The sequence below is a fragment of the Olea europaea genome, unplaced genomic scaffold, assembly GCF_002742605.1.
Source record: "Olea europaea var. sylvestris unplaced genomic scaffold, O_europaea_v1 scaffold935, whole genome shotgun sequence".
Lineage (NCBI taxonomy): Eukaryota > Viridiplantae > Streptophyta > Magnoliopsida > Lamiales > Oleaceae > Olea > Olea europaea.
In genome coordinates, this window is record NW_019267840.1 from 225,110 (window position 1) to 239,388 (window position 14,279).

Sequence of the window (14,279 nt, forward strand, 5' to 3'; positions counted from 1 at the left end):
ACGATCTCGTGCTCAGGAGGGTCTTTCCATCTTCAAAAGAACCCGGTTCCGGCTCCCTGGGACCGAACTGGGAAGGTCCATACAAGATCAGAGAAGAAATCCGACCTGGAACCTACTGGATTGAAGACATGGACGGCAAGGCACAACCCCGTCCATGGAACATTGAACACCTCAGAATCTTTTATCAGTGAATTGTATCATGCTGGATGACTTTCCCAGCCTTTGTAATATTTCTATGGCTCAATAAAATGCGTTGATTAAATCGTTATACTACGTTGTCACCTCGGAAGAGAGGCTTGGGACCCACCATTGGGCCATCTCGCTTGAACTCCGAGGCTCTAGCACATGCCTCCCTTTTGGCCTTGCTGAGCGCCAAGGGGAGAAGCCTCAACATGGCTGCACCATCCACCATGTCTGGGATGCGTCGTAACCTCAGAGGAGAGGCTCGGGACCCACCACTGGGCCACCTCGCTGGAACTCCGAGGCTCTAGCACATGCCTCTCTTTTGGCCTTGCTGAGCGTCGAGGGGAGAAGCCTCAACATGGCTGCACCATCCACCATGTTTGGGATGCGTCGTAACCTCGGAGGAGAGGCTCGGGACCCACAACTGGGCCACCTCGCTTGAACTCCGAGGCTCCAGCACATGCCTCCCTTTTGCCTGGCTAAACGCCGAGGGGAGAAGCCACAACCTTAAAACCGAAGCTCCAATAGTTCATCTCTTTAAGTTATGTTCATTTGCTTAAGTCCGAGGCTCCAACAGTTCATCTCCTTAAGTTATGTTCATTTGCTTAAGTTACGTTCATTTGTTAAAGTTATTTAGTTCGTGCTCTTACCAACTTCCAGTTCGTTTGTTTAAATGAGGCATAAAAACTTGGATAAAGAACAACAATGAAGGAAGAAAAACATTATATTAATATTCAAAAGGGATTACAAAGGAGGGCTTCTGGCCATTACACAAAGTACTGAAAAGGAAAACCTAATCTAAGCCTGGCTAGATGAAGGAGGCGCCTTAGCACTGGGGGGTTCGGCAACCTGGGCATCAGTAGTTGTTTCCCCTGCCTCAACATTTGGGGCTTCGGCATCAGCTGCCTCGTCACCCTGCACCTCCTCAGCTAGGGTTTGAGGAACCTCATCCACAAATTCGGACCTAAGTTGTGCCAGGTCCAAGTTGGGATAAAGCTCCTCTGCCCTCTCCAGCACTTCGGCATAGGCGAAGTTCCTCCAGCACGTGCTGAAGCTTTTATACTCCTCTGTAGTATGGAAATTGGCGATGTATGCCTTCACCGCCTCTTCCGCTGCAGTTCGGGCCTCTTCTCTGGCAACCGAGGCGTCGTTCATATACCACTTCGCCTGGCCTTCGAGAAACTGATTGGCATCACGAGCGCCGGCTAAGGCGAGATTCGCCTGCTCCAGAGCCTCAGCAGTCACCTTTTGGTGTTCATTAGAGACCTCCACCTTCTTTGTCAAGGAGGCCACCTTGCACTGTGACTCATATACTTCCCTCTTAAGGGCCTCGATTTGGGCCAAAGTAGACTCGAGCTTCGCCGCTTCTTCTACCCTCTGTGCTTTAGCTTCTTCGGCCTCGGCCTTAGCAACTTTGACCTCCCCTGCAAGGGAGGCAGCCTTCCCCTCTGAGGCGTGAGTCCTTGTCTGAAATTCACTTAATGCCTCCCTGCATTCGAGCGCGAGGCCAAAGGTCCGGGCGCTTTGGCTCACCAGTGCCCTTATGAGGTCGGTGGCATCACAAGACGAGGCATGAAGCTGCCACCTCTCCGTCGAGAACTTATAAAAGCTCTCGGTGGCACCTCTAATTTCCTCAGGGAGAGCCTCCACCAAGGCTGGGGCCAGCTCATCCTCCCTCCCAGCTAGGAAGTTAGGAGACTTCCCCTTCTCCCGAACCGGCTTCTCCTTCGCCGCCTCCTCTTCGGTGGCTTCTGCAACTCGCCTTGCAGCCTCTTCTCTGGCCTCTTTAGCTTCCACCTCTCTTACCATCTCCATTTTGATGGCCTTAGAGGCTGCAGCAAGGAGCTTTAGCTCACCGGTCTGTTCTGCCCTATGGGACACTGAAGTCCCGAACTTGCTAGCTGAGCTGGAGATGTGCACCAGCTTCCTCTTCTTAGTCTCCTCAGAGACTTTCTCCTTGCCCCGAGGCTCCTTAGGCTTCTCTGGCCTCTGAGTAGATGCCTCCTCCGAGGCCCTAGGAGTACAGTCCTTCGACAGGCGCTCAACCCTGCCTCGAACTTCCTTTGCTCCACTGGACCCGGGCTTCAGGGGCCTCGCCTTTGCAGTAGAAGTGGCCTTCAAGATGGAGGCCATGTCTGGAGCTGGGTACTCCCTCTTCTTGAATTTATCTGCACCATAGATTAGCATCAGCACAAGAAACATTCAAGTTAAACATCAAGTGTTGGAGCCCCATACCTCTGGATGCCATCAGCCCGAAGTCCAAGAAGTATCTGCTTCTATCAATCAGGTGATCGAAGTGCCGAAGCTTCAGAGGCCTCTTGTAAATGTCCTCTATCACCTCGAATTCCTCCCTGCTGAGCTCGAACCTCGTACTACTATCTGCAAAGACGAACCTTCAACAGTTAGACGAGTAAATACTCTGATTTCAAAACACAAGCAGAGGTCGGGAGACTCACGGCTTCGTAGTACTGGGTCGGCACTGTGCATGACAGGGCTTTGTCACCCTCCACTGCCTGCCATTTACCTCGCACCCAGAACCAGGACTCCTTCCACCCCTTGATAGAAGAAGGAAGTCCCACCACAAAGGGTGCGTGAGCCCCCCAAGGCGTGAGGTAGTACCACCCCCTTGACTCCTTCCCAATTACCCGGGGCTGGAACAGGGTCATGAAGACATGAAGAGGCATGTCCTCCCCCAATGACACTTCCTTCCACAGGAAGTACGAGCCGACCAGCTGGCTCTACCCATTCGGTAGAACCTGGGTCGGCGACAGCATGAATTTCCTAAGCACCGCCCTAAAAAAGGGGTGCAAAGGAAGACGCATACTTGTTTTGAACAGATATTCACTCACGGCAACGCAGCCGGGCCTCGGATAGCAGGCTCGCTCGTTCGGTTCGGGGACCAACATCTCTATGTGATGAGGCACATTGTACCTCTCCCTAGGTTCCCCCAACCTCTTCCCCGTCATGTTTGAGGGCACTCTAGAAGCCCCCCACTCCTAGGTATAATCCACGTCCTCCTCGACCATGGCATACCTTTCCACCTCGGACGTCCCCCCATGACCTACCCCATGGTCTAAAGACGCTACTATGACAAGCTCCCTACCCGAAGTGGACTCCATTTTTTGAGGGCAAAGAATAACAACGGTGTTTTATGCAAACAATACCTAAAACAGTTCAACACAAACGGAGACCGGTCGGAATCTAATCGCAGACAACCTCGACGCCGAAAATTGGGAAATTTGAGAGAATTTGAGAATGCAAAGTGTTCAAAATTTCTGGAAAGCGGGATCTTCTCGCCTTTTATAAAGATCCAAGACGAACCCCATCCGTCAGTTCAAATCTCAGTCAATCCGAGTCCTCCGTTTCAGATCGAGTCCGAGGCGTTGAATTCTAACAGTTTTTGAAATCCTACGCCTCCTATCTATGCGTACCTCACACGCACCTCTCCAGCGCGTCCGCTTCTAGAAACGCCAGCTGCGCTCATAATTGCATTTTTAATTCGTTGGCGCCAGCGCCTTGGAAGTCGTAACGGTTCAGCTACCTTTCCTCGAAAACAAGCACAAAACATCAAATCATTGGCACAGAGACCAAAGCATAATCATTACCATTGGACCTCGGCTTCTTCACACCCATTCAACATTCAAGCCTCGCAGGTTCGGTTTCTCAACCACCTCGGCTTCTTCAGATGCCATTCAACATTCAAGCCTCGCAGGTCCGATTTCCCAACCACCTCAGCTTCTTCAGAGGCCATTCAGCATTCAAGCCTCGCAGGTTCGGTTTCCCACCCACCTCTGCTTCTTCAGATGCCATTCAACATTCAAGCCTCGCAGGTCCGGTTTCCCAACCACCTCGGCTTCTTCAGATGCCATTCAACATTCAAGCCTCGCAGGTTCGGTTTCCCAACCACCTCGGCTTCTTCAGAGGCCATTCAGCATTCAAGCCTCGCAGGTTCGGTTCCTCACCCACCTCGGCTTCTTCACACCCATTCAGCATTCAAGCCTCGCAGGTTCGGTTTCCCAACCACCTCGGCTTCTTCATCATACACCTACAACAAAACTTCTCTAACTCCAACCATGATATAAATATCTATACTTGGACTTGGTGGACTATTATTTGGGGGTTCAAAAAAATTTACTCCATTAAAGTCCACACATTACATTAATGATTATACTTGGACTTGGGGGACTATTGTTGCGTGTTGTCACACCTGTCCTACCCACCTGGGCTAGTGGCCCACTCATCCTGATCCACGTGGCATTCCTGTCGAGGTGGCCCACATTGCCGAGGTGGGTTATATCCGAACTGCTTCTAACCGAGGCCCATGGCCCGAGGCGTGGAAGCCTTTGGTTGTAGCTGAGGTCCTCAAATGGACGAAGCCCCGAAGTTGATGCGCGAGCCTCAACCACAAGGAAACATCCTCCATGGTCACTTCTCCCAAGAGATTGCCTGCACATATCTTATTCGAATGATTGATGGAATGTCTGTCATAAGCATAAAGGTCAAGTCTTGTCACTAGCATGGAGGCCCTGCACAAGCAATAAATGCGCCGTAAGCTAGCAAGTCAAATCCCATGCCTAAGAACAGACATTTAAACTAAGGAGATGAGGCCACGTGCCACTTCATCCAAGGGTCTCCATTCCATATGTATCACTATAAATACCCCCATTGTATAATGTCAAAAGGCTAATGCAAGAATCAATACTAAAGACTACATTTACTCAACTCTCTCAGTTACTTGCAATACATAAATCGAATTTATACACTTTCACATATACATTTGCGAGCACCGGTTGGTAATTATTGTACAATCGGATTACGAACAACCCGCCGGATTTCGAACGTCACCGTCCCGCGTCATTGGGCTACTCCCACGCCCTTTCGAACCGCTCATTTTAGACCGTCCACATGTCTTAGCGTGTTGGACATTCGTCCACGCAAGCGCGGGTGGGACCGGCATCTGTTGGCGCACTTTTTGGGGTCAACAGAACGCACAATTTTATCAGCATCCTGCAAAGAAAGTTACCTACATTGAAGGTTTTCACTACACTAAACAAAGTGAAAGTAAAGGTGAAGCAAAGATTACCTTATCAGCAATCTTGGAAGGTGGCATATCCCCAGCCAAATCTACCACTTGTGGCTCCACCATTTGTGAGGACTTCCACTTGTCTAAGCGAGAAGAACTTGCTGCAACGGGCATACTCATGGGAGCATCTGCAGAACTCAAAAAGCAACAAATCAAAAACCAATAGCACAAGCAAAGGTGAAGCATCAAAAAATGAATTACCTTCTGATTCGACGTTTGGGGGGGGTCAACGCCTTGGGAAGAAGGTGGCTCATTCATTGGTTGTGATGAAGATTCTGGGACTGAAGATTTCTCTTTAAGCGTAGTCCCTTTATCAGCTGGTTTGGACGAAGCAGCCTTAGTAGAGGATGATGGAGCAGGAGCTGCCAACACCAAAGCCTTCAAAGGAGAGGCTGAACTTTTCTGAGAAATCTAAATAAACCATCAGCACATAGAAAAGTTTCAAGTATGGAAAGGTATGCTTGTAAGTAAACCAATTTAATTACCTTCCTCCTGACAATGAGAGGGGTGTCATCATCATCATCATCAGCATCATCGTCCAAAATAGGAGATGTTGAGGTTGGCCGTTTGCGGCTTGGGGCACTTTTAGCTGCAGTGGGCTTGGCAGGAAGAGAAGTTGATGGACGAGCAGACTGTTTAGCACGAGCAGGGGAAGAGGGACTCCTAATGGACACAGGAGTGATCAAAACAGGAGAGGTGGAAGAAATATTTAGCTGGTCCAGTGAATGGAAAGCACGATTGGCATCAGTCGCAAATAATCTGCGCTTCACTGATGGCCAGAGTCATTCAAAAAGGGAATGGATGGCACGGCTAGGATTGAAAGGGGCTAATGAAAATTTGCTCGTCAAAAGAATATTGCGAACATCTATAGCTTCTGCCTCTGCCTTATTAATGGTGTGGAAGCGGTCTATTAAATTTCTTGAATAGTAAGGGGGAACGGGCCAAGTTTGGCCAAAGCTAAGTTGGCGAGCAAAAAATTGGGGAGCGTATATTTCAACCCGAGCTTTAGCATTGGTTCCAGTCAAAATATCATGGAACAACTCCCTCCCGGTCAAAAACTGAATCCAAACAAACAGAGAGGTGCTCGCACTATCCATAGTGGATGGAGGTTGCACATTGTTCGCAAAATTATTTCTTCTCGATTTTAAAACCCACCGCAAGTGTACGGTTCATTAACAAGTAGTAAAGTGGACTATGAGTCCAAGTATCGTTCCCACGAGGATTAAATTAGATCTAATTAAACTAATGTGACCTTAACCGAATCTAATTGAATGAAAATTTGGTTTAAATATGAAAACCCTAATTTTGGGAGAAATCCCCAATTCGAAACCCTAATTGCAAAGAAAACCCTAATTTCAAAATTGGAAACCCTAATTTCAAAATTTCACTAATCTAATGAAATAAATCTGCAACTGAAATGTAAAAATGCAATTTTAGAATTATTGTATTGAAATGAATTGAAATGAAATCATTAAGAACTTGAATCCCCAATTGACTATTAAAAACCCTAATTTCACAAATTCAACGAATCGATGAACAAAATGCCAATTCAATGTTCCTAAATTATCCAATACACTCTCTCGATATATATTGAATCTACTCTTACACACCACCAGCCTATATTTCTATGGATGATGCAATGTATAAGAATGCATGACTTTTTATGAACATTTTCATGAATTGCATAAAGCATAGAGGTAAGTTTCCATCCCCTATCGGACCCTATGTCGATTTATATTCTATCGAATTTATTCCCCTTCTTTCGAAAGCAAAGAATAAATCATCTACAATCACATAATAGTTTCGAGCCTGTGTGAAATTGAATCCAAAATCAAGTTTCTTGCCTCCAATTTTGGTCTCTCCCTTCTCCCTGGTCGTTCTCCTTCTTCATATCATGAATTTTGGTATTTATATCGCGTCCAAATTAAGTAGGAAAGGAGTTTCAACCAAAACGAAAAACTGCGCCCGAGACCCAAAAAATTATTCTATGCGACCGCATAGAATGAATCTATGCGGTCGCATAGTTCAAATTGTTTGGACTCATTGAGTCCCTGGACTTCTTTGTTGCTTCTCTTAACTTCTTTCTTCAATTTCTTCATCTTTTCAACAAATTTTATCTTCCAATTGATGATTGATACCATCAATTCTTATGCCCCTCATTCGGCATATCTTTTGAGTATTTGCGCTTTAGTCCTCCAACTTTCAATTGTCTTCATTTCAGTCCCTCTTCAATATTTTCTTCTTCCAATTGTTTTGCTTTGTCATTGAGCTCATACTTGGCATGTCTTCCCTCTCATTTTGCATTTAGCTCAACTTTTCAATATTTGCACCTTTGGTCCTCGAACTATCAAATTGTTGCGTTTTGGTCCTTCTTCGGCTCTTTTCTCCTGAATTTCACAATTTCCATTGAATTACCTACAATGCATAAATTTAACTGGATTAAGTCACAATTCAACCATTTTATCCATGTTTAAGTCATGTTTATGATCCAAATAAGTGTGTAAAAACACACTTATCACACATAATCCGGAGTCAAAAAGGGAGGAAAAGGAAAGAAGGAAGGGATTGAATCCAAAGTATAAAAGAATGAAAAAATGTCCCTTCTGGACATATTTACAAGAGTCAGAGGATCAATGGCTAGCCCATAGCAGCTAGCAGAAGGACTGGAAAAGGATGGAGCACCAAGCGATGGAAAATAGGCTCTCAACCACATTTGAGTGAACTAAAGAGGCCCACTACCAGTGGGAGATGCACCATTCTTCAATTGGAATTGAAGAGAAGCCATGCCTCTATAGAGGATAGTTAAAAAGAAAGAACACAAATTTAGAGGCCTACCATGCGCCAATTCGTGAGCTATGGGTAAATAACTCATGGAGGGCTTCATGCTTGGCACACACAAAATGTATTTACAAAGCCAAACCTGAAGAAAGGCCACACGCTCATCATAGGAAGGCTCAACGCTCGAGTGGTTATGACAGGTTTGCAGGCTTGAATAAGACTCGGTGAGTTTTTTTATCAAATTTTGGGACGACACCAGAAATCAAAATACCAGGGAAAATGGTATCGCCCAAAGGTGGTAGATTTACTAGGGCCCCAACATCCCTTGAGGTAATGAACATAGGACCAAGAGGGAAAACAAAAGTATTATACTCAGAATACCAAAAACTTAAAGCGATTGGAAAAAGTACTGGGTCAAAAATAGGGGGTTGAAGAGAGATTTCTAACAAATCAGAAATCCTAACACTATCAAAAATTGCCTTAGTAGGACCATGGTCTACAAGGCGAGCATGTCATCTACGGAAAACGACATCAGATTTAGGCCAAGTGTGAATACCTCTTTTGCGAAGCGACCTCAGCGGCAAAGAATTTAGAAACTGAGGGCCCTGAGTACAAGGGAACAACTGCCTGACCGTCGCTTGTTCGATGGCTTCGGCGTTGTTAAATGAAAGACCTAAATAGAACTCATTGAGTCCAACATTGGCTGGTGCAAGGAAGTTCGGAGTTATATATGGCCGAGTGAGGAGTTTCTGGAAGTCTTCGAAACTGAAGGAGTCACCAGACTGGGATTGTGAAGCAGCCATTAGGAACGAAATAGAGTTTGTCGAAGTTACGTAGCTGAGAAGCAAGAAGATGAACAGTAATATTACGAGAGAGAAGCGTGAAACAATGAGGCGTGATTTAGTGGTGCAATGAAATGACGTGTATTTGGGGGTTATAAGGGTTTGCAAACGTTGCACCTTTTCAGGCTATGGAAGAAAACAATGATTGAAATTCTTGAAAATTTCGAATGTTGTTGGGAAACACAAAGTGAATATGGCAAAAATTAATAATTGGTATTAATTATGCCATATTGGGGGGTAATTGTTGACACACAAAAGTTCAGCCCAAATCGAATAGCCCAAGGAATGAAACCCAATTGGAGGATCCCCAAATCAGATAGCCCAAAGAACGGCCCAATCAGGCAATGCAGGATAAATGACCAAATAGGGAAGCCCATGAACGCGGTAATACCATCGTCCAAGGTAACAAGTCGCCCAAGATTTGAGCGAATGGATTGCCATGCAGTCGCCCAGAACTATGACTCTGTTCTCACCCAAACCTTCGAGTCGCCCAGGATCTTAGCAAATATAAGATGTTATGGTTATCCAAAGGTGCGGTTAATGAAGCAGTTATTGAGTAGCACTATCACGTTCCACGATTCAAGAAATTCAATTGAAGACGGTTGAACGACAAACAGTAATGACAGCAGTTAGAGAAGGCAGTTACATGACAAGTTGGCCACTATGAAGAAAGTGGGTAGTTATAGAGCGATCAAGTAGTTTTTAAGCGGTTGATCACGAAGAGATCATCTAGGGAGTATAAAAGGAAAAAAAGACATGGAGCAAAAGACCCCGAATCAAACACTCTCAAATAGAAAATATGTAACTTTCAATTTCTTAATTTAGATTTAAACACTTCTTTTCAGTAACTCGTGTGCTTGCGCCCCTTGGAGGCATTCTGTTTTATTTTCCAATTGTAAAGTCATCGCCAATAAAAACACCCCTTTTTGGGACTTTGTCTCAAAATGTTTGTCTCTTATACAATCGTCTGATCCCTTTTTAATTGTTAGCGACTAACCCGCCCGAAACAGTATGCTGTATATAAAAGTGCATGTACCTTTGTAATAACGAAACTGCCGACAAAAATGGAGCTGTTGAAGGTTTTCTGCATCTGACAACCATAGTTTCACATGTACGCATTAACCTAACTCTGCCTTAGCCGCCGGTGGCTGGGCTAGGTACGTGACCTTGCTATCCCTCATACCCTTTTCAATTGGACAAGTTGACAGTAAATAAAACTTAAAACTCACCTAATCAGTGCACGCGGCCACCCATACATTACAGTTCACTATTCTTATTCTACAAACTTTATTTGTAAAAGAAGAGTAGAGATAAGCATCTAATTCTAAAAAATATATTTAGATAAACTTTCGATTTATTATTGTAATGTGCTAAAGAATCAGTTAACACCAACTACCAATTGTAAATTATTATACTTGCAAATGGTACTTTCAACGAATATCCATATGCTAGAATTGAAATTAGAAATGTATATCCATATCCTATCATTGAACTTATTTATTAATCTATAGGGAAATTTATTCAGAGATATCATTTGTATATAATAGACCAAAATATTCATAATTGAAAATAACAAATCACCCATTGTACTAATATTTTACATACCAATTTTTTTACTTTTTTTTTTTTTCGCTGTCCAAAAGTTCAATTACTATTCCCTTTTCATCTAAATAATTGATATTTTTTCTTCCTCATTCATCTATTTCTCCATAAATTAAGGTTCAATTGAGTCTTCTCATTGCATCATTTACACATTTTTGTCATTCACTTTTTACAAACTATATTTCCATTTTCATTTTCTACAGATATTATATATATTTATTTACTATATCTACGTATTTTCCTCTTCTATGAAGCTTTCTCCTAGTAAAAAATACAATCCAAATCGATACCAATAAAATGACCCATTCATTTTTACAAATTTTGCCCCAAACTTAATAAATAAGAAATTGATTTTACCTACAAAATAACAATTGGTGTCAAATTTTTTGAACTTTTTAAAAATCTTTAATTAGTAGACACTCCAGAATTTTTATTTGTTTTTACAATGCTGGAAGATTCCATAAAGAATTTCTAAATTTTTCAATGTTGTATCTACTTAATATTAATTAGTTTATGTTGATTTGATATTAGAGTTTAAGAAAAGAAGATAACAAATTTTATAAATCTAACAAGCATCCTGTAAAAAAAGATAAAGCATTTAATGAAAGATTGATAGTTAAAAAATAGTATGCAAAAGGATACTTTCTAATGAGTGTTCTAAAATGCATGCACATACTTTGCATATGTTCAGTGCATTCGAAACATCTCACACATAAGGTATGCACGTGTACATTTTAATATCCAAAATAATAGCTAATCCCACAAACTACTCAGCATACCCCAAATATCCCGACTGATGAGACTAAATCATATGTAAACAAATCTTCCTTATTTAGTGTAATGACCCCCTTCTACGTTTTATAATTTCTTGTTCAAAATGGGTTGGAGATGAATCTTGATTATCCAATGAAGAATATTGTGGTTGAACTATCTATTGAAACTCTTCGCAAGTAAATATATCATCGTGCAAGAAGAGCTCTTTTGGAATTAGAATAAGAGACTGAAGCAGTTGATTTAACCTCCAAGACGAAGAAGAAGAAAGAGATAGTTATGGATGATGGTAGACGAAGCAACAAAGTCTTAAACCTAAAGATCCTCATCCGGAGAGGATAGGATTTTAGATGTAGCCCCAAATTATGTTATCAACCCAAGAGAACTCTACATAATTAAAAGCCCCTAGTTTCACATTGTTTTCCCCGTTTTTATAGTTTTATTCCAGATTATGTTGTTTTTATTTTGCAAAACAACAATTTTAGTTTCATAGCAAGTGTGAATTTACTTATTTTAGGGTTGTTCGTGAATATGCAAGTTTATAGAATTCATCATCATTGATTTTATCATGTTTATTTATTATGTCATGTTTGTATATTTAAAATATGTTTAAATTTAAATTCATGCCAGTTTAAATGCTTGATTACATGATTCGTGTTGGAATCTGATTTCTCAAGACAAATTTACATTGTATAAAATATCAATTGCTTAAAGACGTGAACTAATTTCATTTTTATCATTGTAATTATTTTTATACTCGACATAACGTGTGTCACATTTTTTACCTGTAAAAGTGAAGTGAAGTGTGATTGTTAATATCCATAGCAACTGATTAACGTTTGAATTGTGCTCTACACTAAAGATGGGAATACAACAAAGATGCCACATTTTCATTTCTTTAGTAAATTAATGCATATTATCCAAGGATTGGTTCGAGAATTCTAATAATTTATAGGATAATTGTATTACCACCACAAAATTTATTGAGTGCACCACAATTTTTTTTTCTTTTTTACTTAAATAGTCTTAACTAAAATTACATAATTAGTGTTAGTATACTTTTAATTAATCACAACACAGTGTAATCATACCACAAATATAGACCTAATTTCTTCTTTTTTATAATTGCTAGAGATCATAAATAAACTGATCACTTCTTTTCAAAAAATTAATTTGCACTACTTGTAAGTTTGGAACTCAATTAAGAGTTGACCAACTCCCAAAAGCACGAAAAAGAAAAAATCATTCCAACAAAATTGTGAGCAAATTAGTATTAAAAAAAAGACGAAAATAAAAACTGTAACAAGATCTATGAAATTCCAATCGCAATTCTCTAAATCCTTGAGCTTGTTTTAAACACAAATAATCCAACCAAATTCGATAGCTAAACAAAGCCCACTAAGTTAAAAACTACATATTAAATTAAATTAAATTGGATTTGAGCATGCGAAGGTTTTGGGAAGAAAAGAGGATTGAGAATGAAATATTATTTAGAGATAATTGCAGCAAAAATCTCAAATCTTTGAAACATTAGTAAACTTTTCTCAAATATTTGATTTGTTGCAGTCGTCACTCTCAACATTTTCAAACGTTGTATCTGAGGCCCTTTTGGATGATTTTTATCCAAAATTCGATCAGTTGATCAAAAAAATGATTTTGACCATATTTTAACAAGTTTTATAGGGGCAAAATGGTAACTTTGCATTAAAATAAAAGCAAAGGAAAAATAAAATTTATTTTCTTCCCTAACCCATCCCAAATCCACCCCACCCGACAACTGAAATGGGGATACTACAGTTCATTTGAAAAGAAGGTGCCAAACTTTGAGTCTGAAATTGGGGCAATTGCTGGAGCAATTGATGAAATTGGAATGTTATCCAAGGTAATAGGGACCTAATTAAGACTTGACTGATGCCAATTAGTTGATTCAATGTCACATGAAACAAGAATTGTGGCAGGAAAATTCGAGTTTGCAACTGTCGGATTCGTTAGATCAACCTCAGAATGAAATGGTGCATTATTAGTTAATTTTAGGCCATAATCTTGATTGTATGGATGAGAGCTACCTACCGGTGGTGGTGCGCGATCGTGGGTGTCGTCAGACATGGGTTTTCTAGTGGATTTTTAGCCGATTTTTATTTTTATTTATTTATTGAAAAAATAAATATAAGTGTTCGAGGTGGTGGCGGTTACAATTATGGTGCATGTGTGGGTGTTGGCGTCGGCAATCGTCAACGATTTGCTTTGGTGCTGATGGTGAGAGACGAGTAGAATGATTTTTGTTTAGGTTGATTTTGGGTGAGGGTTTGTTGTGGAATGGGAGTGGGTTAGAGAAGAAGACCAATTTTATTTTTTCTTTTTATTTTTATTTTTTGATTTTAAGTAAAGTTACCATTTGCATCTTTAAAAACTATTAAAATATGGTCAAAATCATTGTTTTAGTCATCTGATGGAATTTTGAATGAAAATCGTACAAAAGGGCCTCATATGTAACATTTGAAAATGTTAGGAATGGTGGCCGTAACAATTCAAATGTTTGGGAAAAGTCTGCTAGTATTTCAAAGGTTTGGAGCTTCTGCTGCAATTATTCCTTTTGTTTATTCATTCAATATAATTTGTATTTATGTATAAGTGAGTAGTAATTACTTTCAATATCCCATTTAATTTTATTAAGTTTTGAAACATTTCAGTGACTTATTTAAAATTAGAAATCTAGTTTACTGACAGAGAGATACATGCCCGTTTCTTGGAAATCGAGTTTTCTTTTCTTCTTTATCTTCTCCTTCTTTGAAAAAATATTTTTTTAAAAAAGAATTTAATGTGGACGAGAAGAAGTGGGTAAGGTTTTCTACTTCTTTTCGTGTCTAGTCCGTATAGCCATGGATGCATCTAACATTAAAAAGTACATAGTGGAAAGAAATGTCTAGAAAAAGGAAAAAGATGAAGTTTAGATGTGGTACATTAATTAAAACCCAAAATTCCTTTTTTTTATTATTACTTTTATTAAATTAGGTTCATAT

At 40.9% G+C, this 14,279-nt stretch overlaps 1 protein-coding gene across 1 annotated transcript; it reads right to left on the reverse strand.

Annotated features, from left to right (window-relative positions):
- Nucleotides 1–981: 981 nt before the first annotated feature.
- Nucleotides 982–3,149, reverse strand: LOC111392486 (axoneme-associated protein mst101(2)-like). Its single transcript, XM_023017839.1, has 5 exons — nucleotides 2,926–3,149; nucleotides 2,577–2,662; nucleotides 1,900–2,351; nucleotides 1,450–1,827; nucleotides 982–1,404 (listed from the first exon to the last, which is right to left on the reverse strand). The coding sequence occupies exons 1-5, from the start codon at nucleotides 3,147–3,149 to the stop codon at nucleotides 982–984; spliced, it is 1,563 nt and encodes a 520-aa protein (XP_022873607.1).
- Nucleotides 3,150–14,279: the final 11,130 nt, after the last annotated feature.

What these genes read in the sequence shown, in the direction of transcription:
- LOC111392486 (XM_023017839.1), bottom strand. Translation starts at nt 3,149, where the DNA reads ATGACGGGGAAGAGGTTGGGGGAACCTAGGGAGAGGTACAATGTGCCT. An exon ending in ACCCAGGTTCTACCGAATGG is followed by an intron (nt 2,663 to 2,925) that starts GTAGAGCCAGCT and finishes TGTCATGCACAG; the next exon opens with TGCCGACCCAGTACTACGAA. An exon ending in TACTCGTCTAACTGTTGAAG is followed by an intron (nt 2,352 to 2,576) that starts GTTCGTCTTTGC and finishes TCTATGGTGCAG; the next exon opens with ATAAATTCAAGAAGAGGGAG.